Source organism: Cherax quadricarinatus, chromosome 35 (genome assembly GCF_038502225.1).
Source record: "Cherax quadricarinatus isolate ZL_2023a chromosome 35, ASM3850222v1, whole genome shotgun sequence".
NCBI classification, from domain to species: Eukaryota; Metazoa; Arthropoda; class Malacostraca; order Decapoda; family Parastacidae; genus Cherax; species Cherax quadricarinatus.
In genome coordinates this window covers 7,774,682-7,799,987 of record NC_091326.1, presented here as the reverse complement: position 1 = coordinate 7,799,987, position 25,306 = coordinate 7,774,682, and the positions used below count along the sequence as shown (strand labels likewise).

Sequence of the window (25,306 nt, the reverse complement as noted above, 5' to 3'; positions counted from 1 at the left end):
CACAACTCGTTCTCACCGAACCAGACCTCAGACGCCGACGGTGCCTAGAAGCCTCACTAATCGCCGTCACCGACACTATTGAACGCAACACTGGAAACTACAAAATTTCAAAAACATTGGCATACATGATACTTAAGCAGCACCAACCCAACAACACAGGAGTCACGTGATTTCATCGTCTACCCGTCCTCATCATAGGCAGAGGTGGTTTTGATAAGGACCTGCCTCGCATGGGCCAGTAGGCCTTCTACAGTGTTCCTCCATTCTTATGTTCTTATGACATTCCTCAGGTCACGTGCGTCACACCTCACTCTCCGCCTATATATAATGTCTTCCTACCTCTGTATGTTAGAAGTGATCAAGGTCCCAGGACCGAAACGTTTTCTAATAAATATGTTATAGTGTTTGCTTACGTGTCTTTCTAAACCAACCAACATGGTATACACACATATCGGTACACACATTCAAACAGAATGGAAACATGATTTATGACAAACTTTTCGCTTGATTTACAGTCTTCTAAAACATCTTGTAAATCCCCCAAAACTTTTCGCTTGATTTACAAACTACCTTTGTAAAAAAAAAAAAACGCAAAGCGTTGTCATAATTATATAAAAAAAAAATATTGTATATTGAAGTGTCTCATATATACAGAAGTAAGATCAGGCACAAGATTGGCCCACTTAAGAGTAACTCTGGTCAGATCACTGACAGTGATAAGGATATGTGTGAAATTCTCAATACCTACTTCCTCTCAGTTTTCACCCAGGAAAATAATAGCGATATTCCTGAAATAACAGATTATGTAGAACAGGATGATAATAAACTATGCACGATTGCTGTAACTAGTGACATGGTCCTCAGACAAATAGAGAAACTAAAACCTAACAAATCCCCAGGTCCTGATGAACTGTTTGCAAGGGTGTTAAAGGAATGTAAAGAGGAACTTAGCATACCTTTGGCTAATCTTTTTAACATATCACTACAAACTGGCATAGTGCCTGATAAGTGGAAAATGGCAAATGTAATACCTATTTACAAGGCAGGTGACAGGTCCTTGGCTTCGAACTATAGACCAATAAGCCTTACCTCCATAGTCGGAAAATTTATGGAATCTTGATAGGCACAGATTGATTAATGGGTCTCAACACGGTTTTACAAAAGGGCGTTCTTGTTTTATGAATTTACTAACTTTTTTCACTAAGGTGTTTGAGGAGGTAGATCATGGTAATGAATATGATATTGTGTATATGGACTTCAGTAAGGCTTTCGATAAAATTCCACACCAGAGGCTATTGAGGAAACTTAAGGCACACGGAATAGGAGGAGAAATTTTTTCCTGGGTAGAGGCATGGCTGACAAATAGGCAGCAGAGAGTTTGCATAAATGGGGAGAAATCAGAATGGGGGCACGTCACAAGCGGTGTTCCTAAGGGGTCAGTATTGGGCCCGTTGTTGTTCACAATTTACATAAACGACATAGATGAGGGAATAAATAGCGACATAAGCAAATTTGCTGATGACACCAAAATAGGCCGTCCAATTCATTCTAATGAGGACACTAGAGCACTCCAGGATGATTTGAATAGACTGATGCAATGGTCGGAGAAGTGGCAGATGCAGTTTAATATTGACAAATGCAAAGTTCTAAATGTTGGACAGGTAAATAACCATGCCACATATAAACTAAATAATGTAGATCTTAATACTACTGATTGCGAAAAGGATTTAGGAGTTCTGGTTAGCAGTAATCTAAAACCAAGACAACAGTGCATTAGTGTTCGCAATATAGCTAACAGAATTCTTGGCTTCATATCTAGAAGTATAAATAATAGAAGTCTTCAACTCTATATATCCTTGGTTAGGCCTCATTTAGACTATGCTGATCAGTTCTGGTCACCGTATTAGAGAATGGATATAAATGCTCTGGAAAACGTACAGAGGAGGATGACAAAGATGACCCCATGTATCAGAAATCTTCCCTATGAGGATAGACTGAGGGACCTGAATCTTCACTCTCTCGAAAGGGTAGAATTAGGGGGGATATGATCGAGGTGTATAAATGGAAAACAGGAATAAATAAAGGGGATGTAAATAGCGTGATGAAAATTTCCAGCCAAGACAGGACTCGCAGCAATGGTTTCAAGTTGGAAAAATTCATATTCAGAAAGGATATAGGAAAGCACTGGTTTGGTAATAGAGTTGTGGATGAGTGGAACAAACTCCCGAGTACAGTTAATCAGGCTAAAACGTTGTGTAGTTTTAAAAATAGGTTAGATAAATACATGAGTGGGTATGGGTGGGTGTGAGTTGGACCTGACTTGCTTGTGCTGCTGGGTCTGGTGCCGTGCTCCTTCCTTGAGTGGAGGTGACCAGACTGGGTGGGTCATTGGGCTAATCCAGGGGGGTGGGTCATTGGGCTTATCCGGTTGGGGGACATAGACCTGCTCTGCATGGGTCAGTAGACCTGTTGCAGTGTTCCTCCTTTCTTATGTTCTTATATTACTTAGAGTTGTAATTAACAAGTGCACTTCCTGTTCTCTGAGACAAGTGCTCTTGACTGATTCCAGTCGTGAAGAATCAGATTCTTCACGACTACGGTGCTGCTCTCCACTCCAAAGCTGACGGACTGATTACCTCATCTTTTGTATGTAGTTCTACTGTCTTCCAATTATTTCTTAGAATTTGTATTGATAGAGCCACTGGATGGCGAAACGTCTACAATAAAGATACCCAGATGTTACATATGTGTCTAATTCTCATCAGGCTTCTTGTTCTCTTAGATAAGTGACCTTGATTGATTTCATGAATGAAGCAACGTGTTTTTCTGACCCCGGGAATTTGTTCAGATGTGCAGTGGTGGGTGTGGTGCAAGATCTGGTTACTCTGCACACCGCCACCTAACCTCCATTCTTCAACTTTTTATATAAGATTGTTACGCAGGAGAAGTCGGACGAGTCAACTCATCTACTGACAACTCACGGGAACATGAAATACACCTGAATATAAATGAAAGTCTTTGGCAAATTTATTGCCTCTATTAACATTTCCTTAGAATATTATTTTTGTGACACACATACACATTACATTACATATATGTATGAATGAGCAGGGTAATATTTAGTGTAGGGATTCAGGGAAACCGGATATTTTCATATAGTCGGACTTGAGTCCTGGAAATGGGAAGTACAATGCCTGCACTTTAAAGGAGGGGTTTGGGACATTGGCAGTTTGGAGGGATATGTTGTATATCTTTATACGTATATGCTTCCAAACTGTTGTATTCTGAGCACCTCTGCAAAAACAGTGATTATGTGTGAGTGTGGTGAAAGTGTTGAATGATGATGAAAGTATTTTCTTTTTGGGGATTTTCTTTCTTTTTGGGTCACCCTGCCTCGGTGGGAGACGGCCGACTTGTTGAATATATATATATATATATATATATATATATATATATATATATATATATATATATATATATACATATATATATTTTCTTTTATTATCACACTGGCCGTGGCCCGAAAAAGAAAAACTTTCACCATCATTCACTCCATCACTGTCTTGCCAGAAGGGTGCTTTACACTACAGTTTATAAACTGCAACATTAACACCCCTCCTTCAGAGTGCAGGCACTGTACTTCCCATCTCCAGGACTCAAGTCCGGCCTGCCGGTTTCCCTGAATCCCTTCATAAATGTTACTTTGCTCACACTCCAACAGCACGTCAAGTATTAAAAACCATTTGTCTCCATTCACTCCTATCAAACACGCTCATGCATGCCTGCTGGAAGTCCAAGCCCCTCGCGCACAAAACCTCCTTTACCCCCTCTCTCCAACCTTTCCTAGGCCGACCCCTACCCCACCTTCCTTCCACTACAGACTGATACACTCTTGAAGTCATTCTGTTTCGCTCCATTCTCTCTACATGTCCGAACCACCTCAACAACCCTTCCTCAGCCCTCTGGACAACAGTTTTGGTAATCCCGCACCTCCTCCTAACTTCCAAACTACGAATTCTCTGCATTATATTCACACCACACATTGCCCTCAGACATGACATCTCCACTGCCTCCAGCCTTCTCCTCGCTGCAACATTCATCACCCACGCTTCACACCCATATAAGAGCGTTGGTAAAACTATACTCTCATACATTCCCCTCTTTGCCTCCAAGGACAAAGTTCTTTGTCTCCACAGACTCCTAAGTGCACCACTCACTCTTTTTCCCTCATCAATTCTATGATTCACCTCATCTTTCATAGACCCATCCGCTGACACGTCCACTCCCAAATATCTGAATACATTCACATCCTCCATACTCTCTCCCTCCAATCTGATATTCAATCTTTCATCACCTAATCTTTTTGTTATCCTCATAACCTTACTCTTTCCTGTATTCACCTTTAATTTTCTTCTTTTGCACACCCTACCAAATTCATCCACGAATCTCTGCAACTTCTCTTCAGAATCTCCCAAGAGCACAGTGTCATCAGCAAAGAGCAGCTGTGACAACTCCCACTTTGTGTGTGATTCTTTATCTTTTAACTCCATATATATATATATATATATATATATATATATATATATATATATATATATATATATATATATATATATATATATATATATAGTGTCGTGTCGAATAACTAAAACTTGCGATTTTGGCTTAAATAGGAACGCTCCTCTTGCCGAATAAGGCAAGCGAAAATTTTTGTATGCAATAATTTCGCAAAAATCATTCTGAACCTAGTGAGAAAAATACATTTAATTGCGTTTGTTTATTATTAAATCACTATAACTTATCTAAAATATATTTAGTTGGATTAGGCTAAATTAAATTGCGCTTGTTATAATACGGTTAGGTAAGTTTCCTAAGATTCTTTTGTTACAAAATTATTAATTTTGGCATAAACATAAATTAGAAAAAAAGTATCTTTAAACTTAAAGAGAAAAATTTAGAAAGAACTTAATTTTAATTGAGTTCTTGCTAATTGACCACTTTTACCTAAATATTATGCAAATATCACAAACCAAGCGATACAGGATGCAAAACAACCACGGGGGAGTAGAATGATAGCTCTAGGCCTTTCGTGTTGCAATCAACACATCATCAGGAGCTTGTAAAATTGCAGAAAAGAGGAGGATGTCCAAGCAAGTACGTTCCCAAAGGACGTCTTCACTGGAGTGAGGGAGAGAGAGAGAGAGAGAGAGAGAGAGAGAGAGAGAGAGAGAGAGAGAGAGAGAGAGAGAGAGAGAGAGAGAGAGAGAGAGAGAGAGAGAGAGTCTCTAGGCACCATGATGGTAATGCTGGTGCAGTAGTAAGGATGAATGGGACGATGTTGGCACCTGGAGAAGAAGTTGATATCCTTGGGGTGAAATTTGACTCCAAACTAACCATGAAGAACCATGTTGTAAATCTTGCAAACAAGGCAGCCAGGAAGCTTACAGCACTTCGCCGTATCTCGCATCTGCTTGACAGTAGGGGTTGCAAGATCCTGTACGAGGCACAAGTACGCTCACACCTTGAGTATGCTCCACTTTCTTGGTTTGCCTGCCCCCCCTCTCATCTGCGACTGCTTGACAGAGTAGAGAACAGAGCAAGACGTCTCATCTCTCGCCTGGACCCATCCTGGATAGATCTGTCATTTCAGCAGAGCCTTCAACATAGGAGGGATGTTGGTGGCCTTACTGTTATGTACAAGGCCAATATTGTCAAAATACCACACTTGGATCCACTTCGAGGACAGCGTGAAACAAGCTTTTATGCCACAAGACGGGCAGAAAGCAGCAACTTCACTCTGGCTGTACCCTTCTCCAGAACATCACTCCATCTGAGATCATACATACCCAGGATGACTCGAGTATGGAACACATTCGTACAGCATAATGATGTCAACGAGATAACGTCAGTTGATCAAATGAAAATGCTGGCCCACAGATGGCTCCAACTTCATCCTGTTCCCTACTTGTATGTCTCATAACAATAAAAATGCTTTCAAATGAGCTGATGTAGGTAACAGCTCTTAGCTTGCCAATAAAGTTAGGAATCCTTAACCTGTAAATAGCTGTCAATAAAGCTAGGGATCCTTAACCTTGTCAAACCCTGTGTAAAAAAAAAAAAAAAAAAAAAAAAAAAAAAAAAAAAAAAAAGGGAGAGAGAGAGAAGGGTACAAGAAGTGCCCCCAGGCATACCAGTGCCCATAGCCAGAAGGATGAATATTATAGCATTAGAAAAATCCCACAAGCATTGATATTGTAATAGCCTAGATGAACCTAACGTGGCAATAATAAAAAATCAATCATATTCCTCTATGATACCAGTAACTTTACATACATAAATATATATGCTACCCCATAATTGCCAGTGATACAGAAGTCACTGGCAATTATGTGGTAGCCACCCATGGGACAGCGGCTCCATTTAAAGGGGACGAGAAAACGGTAACATTTAAAGGGGAGACTTCTAAAAGTTATGTAAAGGAGACGGGGCTCATTAAATAAACTCATTTAAAGAGGGAGGCATCTGTAATAACAAGGAAGACGGCCACTTCTCTCTCTCTCTCTCTCTCTCTCTCTCTCTCTCTCTCTCTCTCTCTCTCTCTCTCTCTCTCTCTCTCTCTCTCTCTCTCTCTCTCTCTCTCTCTCTCTCTCCCTCACTCCAGTGAAGACGTCCTTTGGGAACTTACTTGCTTGAACATCCTTCTTTTTTCTGTAATTTTGCAAGCTCCTGATGATGTGCTTATTGCAACACGAAAGGCCTAGAGCTATCATTCTACTCCCCCTGTGGTTGTTGTGAATAATACACACACACACACACACACACACACACACACACACACACACACACACACACACACACACACACATATATATATATATATATATATATATATATATATATATATATATATATATATATATATATATATATATATATATATATATATATATGAGAAAGAGAGAGAGAGAGAGAGAGAGAGAGAAATTTTATCAATATTAGTATAGAATTGCAAAAAAGAAAGCTTTAGCCCTTTGCCTGTAAGATTGAAGATTGAATGTAACATCGTTCCAACGCAAGATCGTGATGGAGCTTTTTTCTAACAGACTCACCAATCACCCATTTGTTTAGGTCAGTCATTCGTCACATTCTGCCATTTGCGTAAGACTGTCATCCTTTCAAACTGTCAGAAGATGAAAAATAAATCTGGACAGCTACAAGATATAAATAAAAAGGTTTATCGATTACCACTGTACGAGCAGTAATAGCTGGTTATATGAAGCAAAACTAGAAGCAAATCATTTATAAATTGTCAGCTAGAAGGTTATGAGAGTTATAATTATCAAGTTACGATATGCTATGGCAGTTACAATAGAAGTGCGAAACGAGCATTAAAAAAAATGATTTACAACACGAGAGAATAACAACAATTGGCACTACAGATAAAAGAGAAAGTAATCTTGGCTGACTTTACTTTCCCGGGCAGGATATATCATGAAAAAGTGACCTGTACTTGTGGCACGCTCCTGGAGCCTCACCACTACCACTGCTCCCACCTCTCACTAGCAAGGTCTCATCGCGCTTTTTTTTCCTGTTCTTCCTTTCCAACCAGCCCCCCGCCCCTCCTTCCTCGCCGCCGTTCCCTTCTCTCTGCATCAGTATATATAATGCTTGCCGGGTCAGGTTCCTCACATTCGCTGTGCAACTCTTCTGCTCACTCCTACCTAGGTCATCTCAGTAAATAACAAGGTGGGTGGATCGCCATCTTCGACTGCCTCTCCTCCAGTGTGATCGTCAGGAAACAGAGCAGTTCTTGTGGTAGTTAACATACTCTTTAGTGAAGTTGTAGACGACGTTGAGTGTGCGAACACTGCTGGTTTCCTTTGAGGATTGATTGGAAATATGACGAGTAGAGACGAGTCTATCAACACAGCAAGTAGACCAACAGAACACTTGCTATACGCCAGTGATATATATATATATATATATATATATATATATATATATATATATATATATATATATATATATATATATATATATATATATATATATATATTTCCCGAATCAGTGAATTTTGTAGATAAATTCGCCTTCAAAGTAAACTCACATATATCCGATCAAAGTGTGACCAGCCGTGCTCACATACAAGTGGACTTCCCAAAAGCAGCCAGTACATCCGGATGCATGCTTTGATTTTCATGTATATTCCTCCCTGCTCCGAGGTGATGACGATCCTCTGTGAGAGTAGCAATGAGCACCCAAAAGTACGTTTATGTGGGTATTATCACTGAACACGTTAAGTCACGTCAGTGAGTAAGCGTCTTGCTTCTGCGCCAACACTTTCAGAACTTTCCCTCAGTGCTTCCGTCTGCGACCTTTGTTTTCCTCCAGCAAAGTAAATAAGAAAAGCGCTTGGGAATATAATTTTTTTCGATTTTTTTTGTGCACACACACACACACACACACACACACACACACACACACACACACACACACACACACACACACACACACACACACACACACACACACACACACACACACACACACACACACACACACACACGCAGATGATGTGAAGTTAATGAGGGGAATTAAATCAGATGAGGATCAGGCAGGACTTCAGAGAGACCTGGACAGACTGGACACCTGGTCCAGCAACTGGCTTCTCGAATTTAACCCTGCCAAATGCAAAGTCATGACCGCAGACGGAGTATATGCTAGGTGGCCAAAGACTGCAAACCTCGCTCAAGGAGAAAAATCTTGGGGTGAGTATAACACCGAGCATGTCCCGGAAGCACACATCAACCAGATAACTGCTGCAGCATATGGGCGCCTGGCAAACCTGAGAACAGCGTTCCGATACCTTAGTAAGGAATCGTTAAAGACACTGTACACCGTGTACGTCAGGCCCATACTGGAGTATGCAGCACCTGTTTGGAACCCACACTTGATCAAGCACGTCAAGAAATTAGAGAAAGTGCAAAGGTTTGCGACAAGGTTAGTTCCAGAGCTAAAGGGAATGCCCTATGAAGAAAGGTTAAGGGAAATCGGCCTGACGCCACTGGAGGACAGGAGGGTCAGGGAAGACATGATAACGACGTATAAAATACTGCGCGGAATAGACAGCGTGGACAAAGACAGGATGTTCCAGGGAGGGGACACAGAAACAAGAGGTCACAATTGGAAGTTGAAGACTCAGATAAGTCAAAGGGATGTTAGGAAGTATTTCTTCAGTCATAGAGCTGTCAGGCAGTTGAATAACCTAGAAAGTGACGTAGTGGAGGCGGGAACCATACATAGTTTTAAGACGAGGTTTGATAAAGCTCATGGAGCAGGGAGAGAGAGGACCTAGTAGCAACCAGTGAAGAGGCGGGGCCAGGAGCTAAGACTCGACCCCTGCAACCACAAATAGGTGAGTACACACACACACACACACACACACACACACACACACACACACACACACACACACACATATATATATATATATATATATATATATATATATATATATATATATATATATATATATATATATATATATAAATATATTTTTTTTTTTTTTATTTTTTTATTAACACACTGGCCGATTCCCACCAAGGCAGGGTGGCCCGAAAAAAAAACTTTCACCATCATTCACTCCATCACTGTCTTGCCAGAAGGGTGTTTTAAACTGCAACATTAACACCCCTCCTTCAGAGTGCAGGCACTGTACTTCCCATCTTCAGGACTCAAGTCCGGCCTGCCGGTTTCCTTGAATCCCTTCATAAATGTTACTTTGCTCACACTCCAACAACACGTCAAGTATTAAAAACCATTTGTCTCCATTCACTCCTATCAAACACGCTCACGCATGCCCGCTAGAAGTCCAAGCCCCTCGCACACAAAACCTCCTTTACCCCCTCTCTCCAACCTTTCCTAGGCCGACCCCTACCCATCCTTCCTTCCACTACAGACTGATACACTCTTTAAGTCATTCTGTTTCGCTCCATTCTCTCTATATGTCCGAACCACCTCAACAACCCTTCCTCAGCCCTCTGGACAACAGTTTTGGCAATCCCGCACCTCCTCCTAACTTCCAAACTACGAATTCTCTGCATTATATTCACATCACACATTGCCCTCAGACATGACATCTCCACTGCCTCCAGCCTTCTCCTCGTTGCAACATTCGTCACCCATGCTTCACACCCATATAAAAGGGTTGGTAAAACTATACTCTAATACATTCCCCTCTTTGCCTCAAAGGACAAAGTTCTTTGTCTCCACAGACTCCTAAGTGCACCGCTCACCCTTTTCCCCTCATCAATTCTATGATTCACCTCATCTTTCATAGACCCATCCGCTGACACGTCCACTCCCAAATATCTGAATACATTCACCTCCTCCATACTCTCTCCCTCCAATCTGATATCCAATCTTTCATCACCTAATCTTTTTGTTATCCTCATAACCTTACTCTTTCCTGTATTCACTTTTAATTTTCTTCTTTTGCATGCCCTACCAAATTCATCCCTACCAAATATATATATACATGCGTATATACATAGATACATGTATACATGAATCCGAACTCGAGATAAGTTGTACTAAACGACTGTCAATGAATAACCAAAAGAATGAACGGTGATTCGAACCTTTGTCCTAACTGGTACAGGACTGGACCTGTTATCAGTCAGAACCCCGGTTCGAGTCCACGTTCATTCTTCTGTTTATATATACATGTATACGTATATACACATATGTTCAAATCCCAGAAACAGCTATCTGGGTATCTTTACCGATGAATAAGATACCTGGGTATCTTTACCGATAATTAAGACATGGGCAACACCTGGGTACCTTTATTGATGAATAAAACACATGGGTATCTTTACTGTCGAAACGTCTCGCCTGTTCAGCAGGCTTCATCAGTTGAATACAAGCAAATATAACACTGGAGAGGAGAGAAGAAGTAACTCTGAGATCAGTCCCTCATCTTTGACAGGAGGGAATCCGTCCCCTCAGCCAACAACAGACGCATGTGGCCAAACACAAGGCTTTATCATCTGCCGTAAGCTGGGAGACTGATCCTCTCCAGTGCTATATTCGCCTGTTTTTCGCCTTAAGAAACTGCTGTGCTGGCGAAACGTTACAACATAGACAACCAGATGCCGCAAATGCGTCTTATTCATCAATAAAGATACATAATTACTGCCTATGTGTCTTTGTCATCAACACGTGAAGAATAAAACCTGAGGACAACTAATGGGAATAATACCAGACCTTGTTGATATTTGATGTCTTCTCAGTAAAGGATCACCGGTCAACAAAGGATCGCATTATTCTGCATTTGTGTATGAACTGTGTCAGATCTCTCAGGAAAGTCCTCTTTACTTGCTCCTCTTCTTTCCCTTCCCCCTTCCTCTTAATCTCATCCCGTTCCTTTTAGCCTTCCCCTTACCTTCTTTAAAACCCCGTCCCTGCCTTTCAACCCTCTCCTCCAAGTCCCTTTCCCATCCATGTAAACCCCTACCCCCATCACCCATCCCTCCTCCCTCTCTTCTTAACCCCCCCCTCATCACCCCTTACTTTCATGCTTTCATGACTCCCTCAGTCTCTCCGACAGTAAATTATATCATTTATTACCAGCAATTAATGTTTTGTAAGCGTCTTACACAGATAATTCCAGTATTTGTACACATGAAGACGGAGTTTGTCTTGAAGTGTGTTCTTGAAGACACCATTCTTGCTTTAAGGACAGGGAAGTCATTTTTAAGTGTCTTTAAATGGTTATTTAACTCGGTTCTAGAAAGGCTCGAAAAAAAGATTCTGACAGAGAATAAAAAAGCGTTTAAAGTCCTAAGAACAAACGTGGCTGGAAAAATGGGAGGGGTTGCAGGTGCAGGCACTCGGGCGAGGCGTTCATTGCAACAGGTAAAAGTATTCTTGAGCAAGCATCACCATGTTAGCGGTAGAATCCGGTCAGTCGTGCATCCAGGTCAGTCGTGCATGCAGGTCAGCCATACCTCCAGGTCAGCCATTCAACCAGGTCAGCGCCTCGCGGCTCATCTGGGCGATAAAGTCCTCTCGGGTCAGCCCACAAAGCATAGAGAAATTGCACAGAGGGAGCGGCGCGTGATTGGACTTTATTCCCAAATGAGTTGCCGAGACGCGGGGGTTCCAATCACCGCTGTTCTAACCTGTGGAATTTCTCTTTGCAGGATGTGGCGCTTGACGGCGACGCTGCTGGTGGTGACCCTGGCCTCGGCTACTCCTCAGGGAGGTTATCTTCCTCCTCCACCAGGAGACTACCTGCCTCCAGTTAACTGTCCTCCTGTGAACAAAGTAGTGTACGACACCCGCGTCCAGACCTCAGTCTACGTGCAGACCCAGAACGTTGTTAATACACAGTACGTCAAAACTACTGTGTACAAAGAGCAAGTGATACCCACCACATTCTTCCAGACGCGTTACATCACTCAGGTGCAGTACCAGACCAGTGTGGTCCAGCAGCCGTCTGTCCTCTACATTGACAGAATAGTGACACAAACTGTCCCAAGCCCTCCCGTCCAGCAGACTATCTACGTGACCTCAACTCGCGTAGTGCCACAAGTTAACTACGTGACACGCACGCAGGTCCAGACGCAAGTCGTCCCTGTGGAGGTCACGCAAACACAGATACAGACGAGGTACCAGCCTGTAGTTAACTACGAAACTAAATACCAGCAGCAGACACAAGTGGTAACCATCCCAGGACGCGACGTGGTAGAGACAAAATACCAAACCCAGTACCAAACCTCCATTGTTAAGCAACAGTTGCCAGCAAACACTCGCTATTACACACAAACAAGGTACGAACAGAAAGTGCAGACGCAGGTGATCCCAGGCCAAAACGTATATAGAACCAGTGTGGTTCAGCGCCAACAAGTCATCCCGTACACCTCCGTCAACACTCGCTACCAAAACGTGTACGTGACTCGCGAGCAGGTGGTCTACAAGACCAATGTCGTAACTCAGACCCAAGTCTACACCCAGGTGGTTCCCCATGAAGTCTTGAAAACACAGGTGGTTCCCAACGTCATCTACACCACCCGCTACGAGACACGTGTTCAACCCTACACGCAAGTGCAAACTGTCGTCCAGACACAGTACATCACACCTGCGCCTGTAATCCATACCCAGAAACAGTACCGGACCTCAGTGGTCCAGGTGCCTGGCCAAGACCGCGTGGTAAACAAAGAGGTACTCCAGACCCAATATCAACAACAAGTGGTGTATCAGACTGTCAACCGGCCCCGGCAGGTGGTCGTCACACAGACCATTACAGGAACCTGTGGCAAGACAGGATACAATTACGATTCTCCGGCTGTACCTTTTAACTTCCGAAAGTAAATAGTAAAAAAAAGTCATTAAGAGATAAATTGTTATAAACCATTAGTTAAAAGTTTATATATATAAGATTAGAAAATGTTGAAAAATACTACAAAAAAACAATATTTTTTAAAAGTTTCTTCGAAACAGATTGAACACGACATGTAAAGAATATTATTAAAGTTTAAGAAAATAAATCCCATGTTGTTTGACACTTCCTGTAGGTATTCTGACTTGGATCTTCAGCAGACAAGTAAGTCCTACTGTTATGTTCTTATGTAATATACATTGCTTCTTTTGTTTTTAACTGTTTGATTTAAGCTCATTGTTTCACGATTCCCTCTTCCCTTACAGAATATAATGCGGGGCTTCCTGGTGCTTCTCCTGGTGAGCTTCTCACGAGGAAGCTCGATTGACAGACATCGTCGGGAGCTTCTTGGTAACCTCAATGCTTTAGAGTCGTCACTGGACGGGTACCTGCCACCAGCACCACCAACACCCAAGCCCTGCCAGCCGTCTACCATCTACAACACAAAGGTACAATACTCCACTGTGGTGATTCCCTCTACCGTCTACAACACCAACGTGCAGTATGTCACGCAGACAGACGTGCGGACAAATCCCGTCTACACGACTATCTTCTCGGAAATCATCCGTACACAAGTGGTTCCTTCTGTCCAGTACAAGACAGTCATCATCACCCAAACCAAGGAAAACTATCGCACGCAGGTTATCACTCTGCCTCCCCAGGTCTACTACGTCACTAAAACGCAACAAGACGTGAGGACGCAAGTTCAGTACCAGACTGTTTATACGACTCGCATCCAGCAAGTACCAACAACAATCGTCAGGAACGTGGTCTCGACATTAGTGGTTCCTCAACAGGTAGTCAGCACCATTTACAAGACCCAGTATGTGACCAGAACTCAGCAGCTACCAGGACAGACTCGCACAATCTACAACACCCAGTACAGTACCATCTACTCCACAGTGGTGATACCCGCTCAGGACGTGGTCAAAACGACTGAGGTCGTCCGCACCAACGTGGTCGTTCAGACCATCACACAGCCAGGTCAGACACAGGTAATATACTCCACAGTGGTGGTTCCCGTCACCACCACCATCTACACCGAAGTGGTGATCCCCAACACCCAGATACAGTACTTGACACGGACCCAAGTACAACAGGTGGTCTCCACGTACGTACGCACGCAACAGGTGCCGCAGTACGTTACCAGGACCGTGACAGTACCACAACAAGTAGTGAGTACCGTGGTATCAACACAGGTGGTGCCCACCACCATCTACAGCAAACTTGTGGTACCAACGGTAGAATACCTGCCGGCCCAGACCCAGTACCAGACCGTCTATGAAACAATTGCAAAAACCCAGCAGCTTCCCGGCCAGACCAGAACCCAGTACCAGACCAGAGTGGTCTACAACACCAACTACGTCACTTCCACCGTGTATAAAGACCAGGTCTACACTGTAACATCTACCACCAGCTACCAGCCAAACTGCAACACCGGCTACAACTACCCTCCACCTGCTAAACCTTTCGACCCATACGGTCGCTAATATTTAAAGAATAATCCTAAAATTCTGAGATTAAATGAAAGGAAATGCAACAAAAAAATATCGATAGTCTCTACACATCCATGTTAATGATTTTGAAATGAGCGAAATGTTGGGAAAATGTGATAAATTTTCCTTATCATTCGAGTGGGTGTTATTAAATGCACATAATTGTTACTTTAAATAAAAATTATGATTTAAATTTCTACATATAATACGTTTCCTATACACTGCAAACGAGAGGCAGTTTATACACTGTGTGAAGGGAGTGACTTCTCCTATCACGTTTGTGGTAATACCAGGTAAAAATACTTAGTCCGGATAATAGAATTTGATCCTCTTTGGAACTAGATAATAGAATTTGATCCTCTTTAGAACTAGATAATAGAATTTGATCCTCTTTAGAACTAGATAATAGAATTTGATCCTCTTTGGAACTAGATAATAGAATTTGATCCTCTTTGGAACTAGATAATAGAATTTGATCTTCTTTGGAACTAGATAATAGAATTTGATTTTCTTTGGAACTAGATAACAGAATTTGATCCTCTTTAGAACTAGATAATAGAATTTGATCCTCTTTAAAACTAGATAATAGAATTTGATCCTCTTTGGAACTAGATAATAGAATTTGATCCCCTTTAGAACTAGATAATAGAATTTGATCCTCTTTGGAACTAGATAATAGAATTTGATCGTCTTTGGAACTACATAATAAAGTTTGATCCTCTTTGGAACTAGATAATAGAATTTGATCCTCTTTAGAACGAGATAATAGAATTTGATCCTCTTTGGAACTAGACAATAGAACTTGATCCTCTCTGGAACTAGATAATAGAATTTGATCCTCTTTGGAACTAGATAGTAGAATTTGATCCTCTCTGGAACTAGACAATAGAATTTGATCCTCTCTGGGCGATCGGAAGAGATATCTCTCATGAACTTACAATGTTATTAGATGTGAGCTCAAATTTACTTGCACAAGATATTCCAGACTCAGGACAATGTGGTCACTGGCACCGAGGAGGGACATTCACATGTAACATTATCTATGCCAGAGTCACTTAGGGTGAATACAAGGTCTAGTCTTGCTCTGAAGGATTAGTGTCAATGACTGGTGGTGAACAGGTTTAGGTTAGGTTAAGGTTCGTCGGGAAAGAGGACAAATGTCTTGTCGTGAGAGTTCGTGACGAGATATTGGAGTAAGAAATACGAAATACACACACTGGATATCTTGGATGCTTATAATTAAGAGAGTCTTGAGGACAATCTTAGTCACGTGATGACCTGCAGCTGGAGCAGGTCAAGTGAAGCCTTAATGACCCTCGTTTAGACGACAAGTTTTGAACATTATTCGCCAACTACGGGTTCACATCTTCAAAAAACTGAAGAAAACAAGTAAAAGGGATCACAGAACAGAGCCGTCATTACCGGACGGATGATCGAGGCTTAATACTCCCCACGCTCAGTAATCCAAACGGTTTTAACGCTTCAAGAAAATAACTAAGATAAAATAGGACATAATAAACGATAACTGATACATATTGAGAAGACAATGACCAAACTGAAAACAATGAACAGGTATATACACCGAGAAGTGTATACCTCACAGTATATACACCGAGAAGTGTATATATCACAGTATATACACCGAGAAGTGTATACCTCACAGTATATACACCGAGAAGTGTATATCTCACAGTATATACACCGAGAAGTGTATACCTCACAGTATATACACCGAGAAGTTTATACCTCACAGTATATACACCGATAAGTGTATATCTCACAGTATATACACCGAGAAGTGTATATCTCACAGTATATACACCGAGAAGTGTATATCTCACAGTATATACACCGAGAAGTGTATACCTCACAGTATATACACCGATAAGTGTATATCTCACAGTATATACACCGATAAGTGTATATCTCACAGTATATACACCGAGAAGTGTATACCTCACAGTATATACACCGAGAAGTGTATACCTCACAGTATATACAAGCTAATAGTATTTTGATCCTTACTAACTGGGACAAAACACATACAACCCGCACACAGGACTATGACACTTATGACGACGTTGCGGTCCAACTTAGACTATCAACTAGTTACAATGACTACTACTACTACTACTACTATAACTACCACTACTATCTTACTGTCTCTTCTGGTTCTAGTCCCGGGCCCGCCGCTCCCCCCCCCTGCTTTCCTTCACTCTTCTGCGTTACCAGTTAAAGATCCAAGTGGTAACGTTGTCATAATGTTACTTGTTCAATGTTCTTTATTTCAAGAACTGAATAATTTTTGACTGGTAGTGAACAGGTTACATGCAGCCTTAATGACCCTCGTGTAGACTGCACGTGCAACACATCAGACTGCATGTGCAACACCTCAGACTATATGTGCAACACATCAGACTGCACGTGCAACACATCAGACTGCATGTGCAACACATCAGACTATATGTGCAACACATCAGACTGCACGTGCAACACATCAGACTGCATGTGCAACACATTAGACTGCATGTGCAACACAGACTGCATGTGCAACACATCAGACTGCATGTGCAACACATCAGACTGCACGTGCAACACCTCAGACTATATGTGCAACACATCAGACTGCATGTGCAACACATCAGACTGCATGTGCAACACATCAGACTGCACGTGCAACACATCAGACTGCACGTGCAACACATCAGACTGCACGTGCAACACTTCAGACTATATGTGCAACACAGACTGCATGTGCAACACATCAGACTGCACGTGCAACACCTCAGACTATATGTGCAACACAGACTGCACGTGCAACACATCAGACTGCATGTGCAACACATCAGACTGCACGTGCAACACCTCAGACTATATGTGCAACACAGACTGCACGTGCAACACCTTAGACTGTATGTGCAACACATCAAACTGCACGTGCAACACCTCAGACTATATGTGCAACACAGACTGCACGTGCAACACATCAGACTGCACGTGCAACACATCAGACTGCACGTGCAACACCTCAGACTGCACGTGCAACACTTCAGACTATATGTGCAACACAGACTGCATGTGCAACACATCAGACTGCACGTGCAACACCTCAGACTATATGTGCAACACAGACTGCACATGCAACACCTTAGACTGTATGTGCAACACATCAGACTGCACGTGCAACACCTCAGACTATATGTGCAACACAGACCACGTGCAACACCTCAGACTGCACGTGAAACACATCAGACTGCACGTGCAACACCTCAGACTGCACGTGCAACACCTCAGACTATATGTGCAACACAGACTGCATGTGCAACACATCAGACTGCACGTGCAACACCTCAGACTATATGTGCAACACAGACTGCACGTGCAACACCTTCGACTGTATATGCAACACATCAGACTGTACGTGCAACACCTCAGACTATATGTGCAACACAGACCACGTGCAACACCTCAGACTGCACGTGCAACACATCAGACTGCACGTGCAACACCTCAGACTGCACGTGCAACACCTCAGACTATATGTGCAACACAGACTGCACGTACAACACCTTCGACTGTATGTGCAACACATCAGACTGCACGTGCAACACCTCAGACTATATGTGCAACACAGACTGCACGTGCAACACCTTAGACTGTATGTGCAACACATCAGACTGCACGTGCAACACCTCAGACTATATGTGCAATACAGACTGCACGTGCAACACATCAGACTGCACGTGCAACACATCAGACTGCACGTGCAACACCTCAGACTGCACGTGCAACACTTCAGACTATATGTGCAACACAGACTGCATGTGCAACACAGACAGTACGTGCAACACCTCAGACTATATGTGCAACACAGACTGCACGTGCAACACCTTAGAATGTATGTGCAACACATCAGACTGCACGTGCAACACCTCAGACTATATGTGCAACACAGACCACGTGCAACACATCAGACTGCACGTGAAACACCTCAGACTGCACGTGAAACACCTCAGACTGCACGTGTAACACCTCAGACTGCACGTGCAACACCTCAGACTATATGTGCAACACAGACTGCACGTGCAACACATCAGACTGCACGTGCAACACCTCAGACTATATGTGCAACACAGACTGCACGTGCAACACCTTAGACTGTATGTGCAACACATCAGACTGCACGTGCAACACCTTAGACTGCATGTGCAACACATCAGACTGTGCGTGCAATTACAACTACTGATGCCAATAACAAAATCCCCCCAACAAACACAGAATACAACCTCGTTCATATTTGCTAATATACAGGGCCTTAAGCCATCCACCAACAACAAAATACCTTTTATCAGTGGACTTCTAGTGGAGTCTAATGCAATGTTTGCAGCCTTCACAGAGACTCACACAAAAGATCACTTTGACAGTGAAATATGGATAAGTGGTTACAACTTTTTTAGATGCGACAGAAAAAACAGGCAACAAGGGGGGGTTGGCCTGTATGTCAAAGAGTCCCTTATCTGCATGGAGTTGCTGAACACCACAAATGAGGTAGTTGAAGTTCTATCAATAAAGATCGAGAACCAAAACCTAGTCATTGTGGTTGTATACAAGCCACCAGATGCAACCTCACAACAGTTCAAGGAACAGCTACTGAAAATCGATTACTGTTTGGAAAACCTTCCAGCTCCATCCCCAAACATCTTACTGCTTGGTGATTTCAACCTAAGGCATACAAAATGGAAGAATGTAGCAAATAATGTTATAGCTGAAACAATCCCCGGAGGTAGCGCAGATGAAAGGTCACACACACATGAGCTACTAAGTCTCTGCGAAAAACACACCTTAAGCCAGCAGATAGTGGAGCCAACAAGACTAGAAAACACACTTGACCTTATCTTCACAAATAATGAGGACCTGATAAGAGACATAAGAATATCAAAAACAACTAATTCCGATCACAATCTAATCGAAGTCCAGACGTACATGCATAGGGGTCCTGAACAGCAGAATGCATGTACCTGTGAAGGTGTCTTCACAAAATACAATTTCAACAACAAGAACATCAACTGGGACCAGGTAAACCATGTCCTAAACGAAACATGTTGGGAAGATGTCTTAAATGACATGGATCCAAACCAGTGCCTTGAAAGGATCAACTTCCTGGTAGCCGAAGCATGTTCTAGGCATATTCCCCTAAGAAAGAAGAAGAGCAGGAGTAAACTGGAGAGAAAAAGACGCTCCCTCTACAGAAGACGACGAAGAGTCACTGAGCTCCTCAGGAGTGCTAGAATATCTGATACACGAAAGGAGGCGCTGACCAGGGAAGTGGAAACTATCGAACTTAAGCTAAATGACTCTTACAGGAACCAGGAGAGGCAGGAGGAGCTTAAAGCTATTAGTGAAATTGAAAGAAATTCAAAATATTTCTTTTCATATGCCAAAAACAAGGCAAATACCACATCTAGTATCGGGCCCTTACTCAGACAGGATGGGACTTACACAGATGACAACAAGGAAATGAGTGAAATATTGAAATCCAAGTACGACTCTGTGTTTAGTGAACCACTAATCGGTCTGAGGATCGACGACCCAAATGATTTCTTCATGAATGAGCCTCAAAACTCCATAAATGTATGCCAGATTTCCGACATTACCCTAACTCCGATAGATTTCGAAAAAGCCATTGACAACATGCCTATGCACTCAGCCCCGGGCCCAGACTCGTGGAACTCTGTTTTCATTAAGAACTGCAAGAAATCCCTCTCGCGTGCCCTAAGTACACTATGGAGGAGGAGCTTGGACATGGGTGAAATTCCACAGTCACTTAAAACAACGGATATAGTCCCACTCCATAAAGGTGGCAGCAAAGCATTAGCTAAGAACTATAGACCAATAGCTCTGACGTCCCACATAAAAATCTTTGAAAGAGTGCTAAGAAGCAGGATTGCAAATCACCTGGATTCCCAAAATCTGCACAATCCAGGGCAACATGGCTTCAGGGCAGGTCGCTCCTGCCTCTCACAACTACTGGATCACTATGACATGGCCTTGGATGCACTGGAAGAAAATCAGAATGCAGATGTAATATACACAGACTTTGCAAAAGCATTTGACAAATGCGATCATGGCGTAATAGCCCATAAAATACGTGCTAAAGGAATAACTGGGAAAGTGGGGAGATGGATCTTCAACTTCCTAACAAATCGAACACAAAGAGTAGTGGTCAACAGAGTTAAATCGGAGGCTGCCATAGTGAAGAGCTCTGTTCCACAAGGCACAGTACTCGCCCCCATCTTATTCCTTATCCTCATATCAGACATAAACAGAGATATACACCACAGCACCGTATCATCCTTTGCGGATGATACTAGGATCTGCATGAGGCTGTCATCTGCTGAGGACGCGGTTAACCTCCAAGAAGATATAAACAAAGTTTTCCAGTGGGCAACGGTAAACAATATGATGTTCAATGAGGACAAATTCCAACTACTCCGTTATGGAAAACTGGAGGAGATAATAACTAGAACAGAGTATACTACTGACTCCGGCCATACAATAGAGCGGAAAAATAATGTAAGGGACCTGGGAGTAGTAATGTCTGAGGATCTCACTTTCAAGGATCACAACAGTGCCACGATCGCACGTGCAAAGAAAATGATAGGATGGATAATGAGAACTTTCAAAACGAGAGATGCCAAGCCCATGATGATCCTTTTCAAATCACTTGTTCTCTCTAGGCTGGAATACTGCTGTACATTAACATCTCCATTCAAAGCAGGTGAAATCGCAGATCTAGAGAGTGTACAGAGATCCTTTACTGCACGTATAAGTTCTGTCAAGCACCTTAACTACTGGGAACGCTTGGAAGCACTTGACTTGTACTCGTTGGAACGCAGGAGGGAGAGATATATCATAATCTACACTTGGAAAATCTTGGAAGGAATGGTCCCAAATCTGCACACAGAAATCACTCCCTACGAAAGTAAAAGACTGGCCAGGCGATGGAAAATGCCCCCAATAAAAAGTAGGGGCGCCATTGGTACACTAAGAGAAAACACCATAAGTGTCCGGGGCCCAAAACTGTTCAACAGCCTCCCATCAAGCATTAGGGGAATTGCCAATAAACCCCTGGCTGCCTTCAAGAGAGAGCTGGACAGATACCTAAAGTCAGTGCCGGATCAGCCGGGCTGTGGCTCGTACGTTGGTCTGCTTGCGGCCAGCAGTAACAGCCTAGTTGATCAGGCCCTGATCCATCGGGAGGCCTGGTCATGGACCGGGCCGCGGGGGCGTTGATCCCCGGAATAACCTCCAGGTAACCTCCAGGTATGTGCAACACATTCGACTAGGCGTGCAACACATCAGACTGCACATGTAACACAGACTGCACGTGTAACAGTCTGCACGTAAAACACATCAGATTGCACATGTAACACATCATACTGCACGTGCAACACAGACTGTACGTGCAACACATCAGACTGTATGTGCAACACAGACTGCACGTGCAACACATACTGCACGTGCAACACTTCAGACATTAGATTAGGAGACGTTTCGCCCACTGAGGGCGTTTTTCCAATCCAGCACATAGAATTGTAGAGCACAGAATATATATTAAATTGGAAAATGTCTTCATGCCTCAGAGTGGTCGAAAAGTCTTTCAATTGAATGTCCCATTCAAAACAAGTGAGGTTAAGTCTCTCAGTCCTCGTCTGAGTCCATCAATCCTCGTTTGAGTCCATCAATCATCGTCTGAGTCCATCAATCCTCATCTGAGTCCATCAATCCTCGTCTGAGTCCATCAATCATCGTCTGAGTCCATCAATCCTCATCTGAGTCCATCAATCCTCGTCTGAGTCCATCAATCCTCGCCTGAGTCCATCAATCCTCGCCTGAGTCCATCAATCCTCGCCTGAGTCCATCAATCCTCGCCTGAGTCCATCATTCCTCGTCTGAGTCCATCAATCCTCGCCTGAGTCCATCAATCCTCGCCTGAGTCCATCAATCCTCATCTGAGTCCACCAATCCCTCACCTTTGTGGACCATCAGCACGTACGAAGCACTTTTCTTCATTACCTTCCTCACACACCCAGGTACCTTTCACTTGCTCTCCTTTCTGGGTCATGGAGAGTAGACGGTGTGTCCCTGAATTTTTAACAGAGCCCTGGTCAGCAAGACTACGCCAGACTTGATCATCAAAACTACAGCAGACCTGATCGTCAGAACCACAACAGCTCTGATCAAGACCACAGCAGACCTGATCAAGTCCAGGTGCTATAAGACAGACCTGATCGTCAGGAACCCAGCAGTCCTGATCGACTTGATCATAAGACACACGTCATAAGTGGACCCTCCACACCAGGTTACTAAGGTGGGTAATTCCAACGAAGTTAAAGAGGCGGGACCAGGAGCTGAGAATCGAAAATAGGCGAGTATAAACGGGAGAGACAACAGACCAAGAGTACAACAGTAAGGTCTTTTCTCGTGAGATTAAGACACATGTGAGGGGTTCAACTCCTTAATGAAATAGAGTCTGATTCTATTTGGGCGCTAAGGAATTCTCAGAAGAGATCTCTTAGGAACTCTGAGAGACCGGGCCGCGGGGACGACGACCCCAGGAAGCAGCATAAAGTTAACTTTACTCTTTTCTATGTTCGCTTTTAATTTCCTATTCACACACACACACACACACACACACACACACACACACACACACACACACACACACACACACACACACACACACACACACACACACACACATACACACACACACACACATACACACACACACACACATACACACACACACACATACACACACACACATACACACACACACACACACACACACGTGTATATATATATATATATATATATATATATATATATATATATATATTATATATATATATATATATATATATATATATATATATATATCTATATATATATATATATATATATATATATATATATATATATATATATATATATATATATATATATATATATATATATATATATATATATGTCGTGCCGAATATGTAAAACTGGTCAATTAGCAAGAACTCGTTTAAAAATAAGTCCTTTCTAAAATTTTCTCTTATACGTTTAAAGATATATTTTTTCATTAATGTTAATGTAAAAAAAATTAATTTTCCACCAAAAGAATCTTAGAAAATTTACCTAACCTTATTATAACAAAAACAATTTATTTTAGCCAAACCCAACTAAATATATTTTAGATTTTTTTACAATAATTTAATAATGAACAAACACAGTGAAATATATATATATATATATTTTTTTTTTTTTATTATCACACCGGCCGATTCCCACCAAGGCAGGGTGGCCCGAAAAAGAAAAACTTTCACCATCATTCACTCCATCACTGTCTTGCCAGAAGGGTGCTTTACACTACAGTTTTTGAACTGCAACATTAACACCCCTCCTTCAGAGTGCAGGCACTGTACTTCCCATCTCCAGGACTCAAGTCCGGCCTGCCGGTTTCCCTGAATCCCTTCATAAATGTTACTTTGCTCACACTCCAACAGCACGTCAAGTATTAAAAACCATTTGTCTCCATTCACTCCTATCAAACACGCTCACGCATGCCTGCTGGAAGTCCAAGCCCCTCGCACACAAAACCTCCTTTACCCCCTCCCTCCAACCCTTCCTAGGCCGACCCCTACCCCGCCTTCCTTCCACTACAGACTGATACACTCTTGAAGTCATTCTGTTTCGCTCCATTCTCTCTACATGTCCGAACCACCTCAACAACCCTTCCTCAGCCCTCTGGACAACAGTTTTGGTAATCCCGCACCTCCTCCTAACTTCCAAACTACGAATTCTCTGCATTATATTCACACCACACATTGCCCTCAGACATGACATCTCCACTGCCTCCAGCCTTCTCCTTGCTGCAACATTCATCACCCACGCTTCACACCCATATAAGAGCGTTGGTAAAACTATACTCTCATACATTCCCCTCTTTGCCTCCAAGGACAAAGTTCTTTGTCTCCACAGACTCCTAAGTGCACCACTCACTCTTTTTCCCTCATCAATTCTATGATTCACCTCATCTTTCATAGACCCATCCGCTGACACGTCCACTCCCAAATATCTGAATACGTTCACCTCCTCCATACTCTCTCCCTCCAATCTGATATTCAATCTTTCATCACCTAATCTTTTTGTTATCCTCATAACCTTACTCTTTCCTGTATTCACCTTTAATTTTCTTCTTTTGCACACCCTACCAAATTCATCCACCAATCTCTGCAACTTCTCTTCAGAATCTCCCAAGAGCACAGTGTCATCAGCAAAGAGCAGCTGTGACAACTCCCACTTTGTGTATGAT

General features: G+C 42.6%; 2 protein-coding genes across 4 annotated transcripts in view; both read left to right on the top strand.

The window, feature by feature from the left end:
- The first annotated feature begins 7,587 nt into the window (after window positions 1-7,587).
- Window positions 7,588-15,133, top strand: LOC128695127 (uncharacterized). Of its 3 annotated transcripts, none has more exons than XM_053785554.1 (2): window positions 7,588-7,746; window positions 13,711-15,133. In XM_053785554.1, the coding sequence occupies exon 2, from the start codon at window positions 13,717-13,719 to the stop codon at window positions 14,932-14,934; it is 1,218 nt and encodes a 405-aa protein (XP_053641529.1). In that variant the 5' UTR covers window positions 7,588-7,746; window positions 13,711-13,716; the 3' UTR covers window positions 14,935-15,133. The 3 variants fall into 3 exon arrangements, with proteins under 3 accessions (XP_053641529.1, XP_053641531.1, XP_053641530.1); XM_053785556.1 differs by lacking the exon at window positions 13,711-15,133 and adding an exon at window positions 12,207-13,553 and having other exon boundaries at window positions 7,595-7,746; XM_053785555.2 differs by lacking the exon at window positions 7,588-7,746 and adding an exon at window positions 13,408-13,609.
- A 7,803-nt stretch (window positions 15,134-22,936) lies between these two features.
- Window positions 22,937-25,306, top strand: part of LOC138853611 (polyhomeotic-proximal chromatin protein-like) — a 36,877-nt gene continuing 34,507 nt past the window's right edge. The window contains exon 1 of the mRNA XM_070091359.1: window positions 22,937-23,311. The gene's annotated coding sequence lies outside the window, so the exon portion shown is untranslated. The remainder of the gene's footprint in view (window positions 23,312-25,306) is intronic.